The 6,973-nt window shown below is 36.6% G+C and overlaps 1 protein-coding gene across 1 annotated transcript; it reads right to left on the minus strand.

Moving 5' to 3' along the window:
- Positions 1-4,935: 4,935 nt before the first annotated feature.
- Positions 4,936-5,190, minus strand: K441DRAFT_550194 (uncharacterized protein; the record flags this gene model as incomplete). The annotated part of the gene is made up of 1 exon (XM_067643045.1): positions 4,936-5,190. A coding segment is annotated over one exon (255 nt), but the record flags the coding sequence as incomplete, so codon positions are not given.
- Positions 5,191-6,973: the final 1,783 nt, after the last annotated feature.

Genomic DNA, 6,973 nt, shown 5'->3' on the forward strand with positions numbered 1-6,973 from the left:
GGTAATATACCTAATTATTAACCTACTGGAAACCTTAAATTATCCTAGAATTGTATTAACGACAAAGACACAGTATCTGGTAGCGGGGAGGAGAAATAATTGTAGCTTTCTAACCCTATGCGGAAACGAATACCTTATACGCCTGCTTAAACACCTAATAAAATTAGTCCTTATAAGAACAATAATAATATAAAGGGCAATATATAAGAGGACACGGTTTAGGGAAATATATAAAAAATATACCTTAATTACTTTAAGGACTTAGAAGGCTATAGCAAAGCTAAGATAGGCTTACCTAAGCTAATAAAGAACTATAGCGAGGCTAAGATAGACTCGCCTTAACCGGCAGATATAGTTGCGGTTTCTAAATATATTTTACCAGTAACTTAAGGTATATTTATAAGACCCCTATATTTATTTAGTAATACTAATAAGTAAGCAGAGAATAGCTTAGTTAATCTTATAACGTTTTTTAGAGTTGTATCTCCCCCATCTAAAGTATTAACAATTTCCGATGCTATAATTTCGCGTAAACGACTAAAGTATCTCGTCTTATGGTTGCCTTCTTATTATATAAGAAAGGACTTAAGACGTCTCCAAAGCCTTAGTTATAAATTATTTATATCTACGTTCGGCCCTATTGCAGTAATATACTGGTATCCTACCTAGGTTTTAGCCGTGGATATACTACTAAAGATGTTGGGAATAGGGCAAATTGCCGCCATATGCGGCAAAGTGCCGTCACGTGTCGCCGCGGCACTAGCGTGGTAAGGAACCTTAAGTTCCTTACCCTTCCCCTTTCTTAGAAGGATATATACAACAACAACTATCATACTACCTACAACTTGTAGATACGTGATATCACCTTGTGATCCAACAAAAGAGACTTGCATTATACTATGCTAAGAACCCCTATCTTTTTCGCCGTCATGCTAAGATATATAAACTACTTAAAGATGTTATAATAGAGATAGCTAAGAGGAGCAAACTGTACAAGTAAGGAGATTAATTAGGAAAGGCATTAGAGGATTTATTAAAAGAGATATTAAGAAGAAGAGTATATAAGAGAAAGGTAGATTCTACTGTAGATAGAGATCCTAAGAGGTTTAAGGTATAAGAGATTTCTTATAGGGAAAGATGTTTATAATTACATTTTTATCTTTTAGCATTTATTGAGAATTAAGGCGTTAATTAGGATTTCTTTAGCTTGGTATTTTGTTTCTATCTAGTTGCTTCTATATTAAGAATATCTTATTATCGTTTACGTATAAAGGAACAAGTTTTTACATATTAGATTAAAGTTAAAGAGACTCGCTTATAGTACGGAGGTGCGTTTTAAAAGTCTTTACTGCCAAGAAATCAACCGCCTTAGCTTACCGCCTTTTAAATCTAGATATCCTCCTATTTTAGGGTGTGAGTTAACTCTGAATTTTATATTAATGGGGTAGGAATATTGAGAATAAATATAGGATCTACCCCTTAATATTGGCCTAAGTTTTAACTAAAAATAAGATTTTGTTTTAAGAACTGGATCCGATTCTAAAGACCGTATTTTAATTTTAAAGACTATATCCCGATTCTGGGTTCTAGCTTAAATTATAATCCTAAAAACCAGATCTAGTAAATAGCCCTATAAGCGTAGCTATAAGTCTAAGCCCCTTTGCGTAATCTAACTACCCTACCTTACTATACTAGAATAGACGAACAACTGCCATATATAATGCGTAGAGTTCTCCCTTAATACAAGGCAGATTAATAGGAGTTATTATACCGCCTATATAAGGCGGAGCGCTTATAAAGGGCTTAGCTAGAATGCTAATTAAACCACCCTATAACGCACTAATAGCTCCTTTACTATAGATAGGGAGTAAATATATAAGATTAACTAGCTAAGATAAGTCTACTGCTTAAGTAGTATCTGGCTCCGTAAAGGGTGGGCGTTAGAAGTAGATTATATAATGCTATTTCTGCTAGGTAAGGCGTTATTAGGGGGTCATTATTAGCTTCTAGTTTTAGTTTATAACTTTGTACAAACGCCTCTAAACCCTATACTGTTAGGGCTATCTAAAAGCTAAGTTACCTGTTTACCTTATCTTAACCTTAGGCTAGGCTCGTTAGCTATTAATTTATTAAGGCAATAGGAAGTTGCGTTAAGGCGCGTTATAGGGCTTAAGTGAAGCCACGTAACTAGATAGGCATTGCTATGCAAAGCAACGCTTAACCAGCTGCCTCTATATCGCCGTCTCGGAATAATTGGAAGAAAGGGGTTAATATTAGCCCTTACCGTTTAATATAACCCTCCTATAGAGGTATAGTAAAGTAGGGTATAGACAGGAAGGGATTATGCTCCTGTTGTGGCTATATTATAGTGCATTTATAATACTATACTAGTATCCCTAAGTTAGTAAATTAGCTTAACTTTTAAGGTATAGTTAAAGCGGAGCCTACCGTTAGCTCTCCTATTAGCTAAGCTATAGAGAGAAGTAGGATATAAAAGGCCTCTATATCCTTTAACTAGACCTATATTAAGTATAGTATCCTTTAAGGAAACCCCTCTTTACTTTCTCGTAAAGATACTCCGTAACCTTATTAGCACTAGCCACTCTAAAATACTTCTAGTCTTAGCCCCAAGAGTTCAAACAAGCCTTAGTTTTAAGTCCTTAAGTTAAGTAAATAGTCCTTATAGTAAGAGTAATGCCTTTTATTAACTAGCTGGTAATCTTAGCCGTAGTTATAGTCTCTACAGCTATATACTGCTAGGGTAAGTAGTAGTAACTCACACCTTACTTAGCCGCTTCTTATCCCCCTCCTCTTTATTACCTACGTTAAGAGTTTATCACCGCTTTTAGTCCTTCTGCTATGCTGTATTAGGTATAATATCTTTTATAGTGGCGGAGACTTCTTAGGTAAAGCTAACATGCTTCTTAATAGGGCGCTCTTTCTCCTCCTCGTTTTCCCTAGATATCCTCTACTGCTTTCTCCTATATAGTATAGCTGGAGGGCTTTTAGCGGATAGTAGTGGTATTAGGAGCTAGTCTACTTAGTATGGCCTCCGCGGCCTCCGGGGCCGGTCTAATACTGCTACTAGTTTCCCCGGACCAACTTTAGCGTTAATATTATTACCGCCTTTATCTTTGTCGTTATTATTATTATCGCTGCCATTACTAGAGGTAGCCCCCTTAAACTCTTCCTGCGCCTTTAATTCGGCCTTACGCTTCTCTTTAATCTCTAGTGGCGTGTGCCCTATAGGCTATTTATTAGCGGCGCTATAATATATAACACTTCTATATATCTGTTTGGTAATAACTATATTAAGGTGCTGTTTAAGTGCGGTAGCGAATTAGTTATTATAGGCTTCCTAGGATACCAGTATACCTACATAAGGAACGAGGTAGGCACCTTAAGTGGCAATAATATTAAGGCAGTCCTATAAGTTCGCGCTACTATTAGTTTAATAGGCCGCAATGCGAAACTGAATTAAAAGGATATAGGCTTACAATAAGCAGATCTTAGCTAGCTATAGTAGTAGGTAGGCTGTCTAGCCGCGATATTATAGCTAGCGATGGCTGTATATAGGGACGTTATAAGTTAGGCTATTTTAGGTAGAGGTTAGAAAGGTAGGGAGGTAAGCCTTTAAATAATCTATAAGTTAGCACAGGTGCGGCGAGGATATATTATTATATAATCTAATATATAGGGCATAATAAGGGGGTGGCTAAACCCTAGGCCTAACTATAGTTGGAAGCGACAGAATATAGGGTAGCGGTATTATTATTAAGAGAAATAGGAATTTAATTACTATAAGCACTAGATATAGTATATACACTAATACTACCAGTCTTTTTCTTATATAACTATAATATGCTAGCTAGGCGGCCTTTTAAATAACACTTACTTATACCTCCCCTATTTTTAAGGCTATACTCTAACTGTTATCTTTTCGCCTATAGAGGTTTAGGTAGCAGTGGGCCCTAAGCTAAGTACTAGAGAACCTCGTTAATATTAGGGCGCTACGTATAGTTGTTCGCTACCTACTAGTATCTTACTATCTTAATAAAGAGACCGCTAACTATAAGTTTAGATTAGCCCGTCTACTACTAGAAGCTATTAAAGCTCTATAATGTAGAACACTTATAATATATATAGCCTTTAGCCGGCGACGCGTACGCACTTTTATAATCCCTAGCTATTTTATTAATAGCATTCTAATAACTCTTCCAGAAGGAAGGGCGCAGCTTCTTATTATTCTTGCTGTTACGCTATAGGTTAATAGAGAACTTCTACGGGTAGTAGTCGTACGTTAGCTTAAATAAGATAATGCCTATGGACCAAATGTTAATAGAGTAATTATAGTCCTCTAGCTTGAGCTTGGGAGCGAGATAGCTGATTATACTGACTATACCTAGCTTAGGCTATAATAACCCACCTGCCTAGATATGCCTAGATGTACTAATATCTAGCAGGACGAAATAGAGCGGCTTGCTAATAAGGCCGATATTAGTTGGCTTTAGGTTGCGGTATAGCCAGCGTCCGTTATATATAACTTTAATACCTAGCAGTATAGCGCGGAATGCGGTCGCCGCCTCTATTATTATACCCTTATACCCTCTATTAAGCTTATACGTTAGCTGCGTTCTTTTAAACTATAATTTTAAGAATATAAGAGGCTTACCCCTTACTTTAAATCCCTACTAAGTCGCTAAAGGTCTAGGGCGTTATTGGCTTTAGGACAATAGTAATATTATTAAAGGCCGTCTTAGAGGAGAACTCCTTATTATTAGAGTAGATTACCTCTACTATACGTAGAATTCGCTTACTATTATCTAACTTTTATATAAGATTAGTTACTTCTTAAAATGTCTTAATTTCTTTATCTACACTATAACAATTTTAGGAAGTCCGCTCTACTACTTTAATAGCGGCTATATTAGCTAACTAATCTAAGGCAAAGAATACTCTTTTATAACCGCCTATATCTAAAGCATCTCCTAGTATCCACCTACCTATCATTCTCTTGTTAGGGAGTAGGGTTAGTATCTTAATATTAATATTAGCAGCCGCCGGCCCGCCAAGAGCGTAAGCTATATAGCGTCTGCGCACTTCCTTAAAGTTATCTTTAGCAGCAAATTCCGTCCACTGGAAGTGGTATTTAAGCTTATTAAGTAGTATCTTTATACTATACTGGTTTAAGTAATACGGCCGTTATATAGCTGCGTTGCTATTAATTATTAGCTACGCTAATAGAGACCTAGAGCAGCCTATAATATAGAGGCCCTTACTTTTAGAAAAGAAGTTAAACCGCGTATAGGGGTTCTGGAGGTTAATATTATATAACTTTATAAAAGACCTAGTACAGAGGAATAGGTCGATAGGTATATTTTCTAAAAGGCCTTTTTCCGCCGCCTATCCCCTTTCCAATATAGCTGGTAGAGACTATAGCCCTAGCAGATAACAGCCGACCTAGACTATACTAAGCTTTTAAAGCTGCTCCTTAGTATTAGTATCTGGCTCCATAAGATTTTCGCTTGCTTTACTATTAGTGTTATACTTAGTGCGTTCTATCTTACATTAAAGGCGAACTATTTTATCGTTATATATCTGCTTAGGCTTAATAAGTATACGGCGGAGGGTGGCTTAAGCGTTATCTGCCTAGTTGTTCTAGCGCTAAAACGTAAGGGCGTTATAGACGTCGCTAAATACTAGCCTAGCGAGGGCATTTGCGGGTATAAGGGACGCAAAGGCGTAGTCTGACATTTAATAATAAATAGGGTGCTTATAGTAGACTCTAATAAGGGATATAAGCTTTAGAATACCGTGGGAAATATATACCTTTTTAAATATAACTGCTAATTATAGAACCCCTTTCTAGCGGTTCTGTAACGTAAAGACAGCTAGACTATAACTACTTAATCTTGCTTTTTTTAGCAGGTATAAGATATAGAACGTCTATATACGGTATCTTTAGCGTATTGCAATCGTCTTACCTTTTATTAAAGTAAGGTAAGCTAATGCTAGGGATATACCCTGCCCTAGGTACTATAAAAGGTAGAGTTTAAGCTTAATAATTTAGGATCTACCTAGTAGAGAAAGATCTTTAAATCCTTAGGGCCTTTACTAGCTAGCTTTTCGGCCTATTATTATAGCTAAAATGTATAAGGCTAAAGCCGGACGTTACTAATTCGTTAATAATGTAGGTCCCTACCTTACTTTACTTTTGCTCCACTTTACTTTACTTTTGCTCCACTTTACTTTACTTTATATATTTATACTTTACTTTACTTTTCCTATCCCCTATAGTACGGTATATACCCTCCCTTCCCCCTACGCTACTACTTTCCTTCTCCTATACTCTACTCTACTTTACTCTACTTTACTTTACCTAACCAACCTGATTACACCTTTAGTATCGCGCCTGTCTAGCATATATATTGCCCTACTTAGTAAAGTAAAAGTTTACTATAGGTAGCTATATAAATAGTTACCTTTCCGTTAGGACTTCTTAAAAAGTGCCTATCTTACTAGTAAAACTATATCTAAAACTTCCAATCTTTATAGGATTATAGTCGCTTTAGGGTTTACCTCTATATATAAAATACTACTAACTAACTTAGTCACTTTGGGGCCATAGACCTGCAGCGGCGGCTATTAAGACTTTATTAATAAGATTTACTTTTACATCCTAGCATAAATAGAAAGACGCTAGTCGCGAATAACGTTACGCGGGATAATACGGCGCTTTAGTAGCTAATCTAAGACAAAATAAGTCTTATCTCAAACCCCTATTCCCTATACACCCCTCCCCCTTACAAGAGCACTAATAATTAGTACGCTAGTTCCCGTCCACTGACCCTATAATGCTTAGAGATTAGGAGGTCAAAATAGGTCGGTTTTGCTCTCTTTAAAAGGGCCTTCCGTAGGGGCGGAAGCTTTATAGCGTAGTGGTTAGGGTATATAGCGAAAATGGCGCGGTATA

This window comes from Cenococcum geophilum (assembly GCF_001692895.1).
Source record: "Cenococcum geophilum 1.58 unplaced genomic scaffold K441scaffold_12, whole genome shotgun sequence".
Taxonomy (NCBI): domain Eukaryota; kingdom Fungi; phylum Ascomycota; class Dothideomycetes; order Gloniales; family Gloniaceae; genus Cenococcum; species Cenococcum geophilum.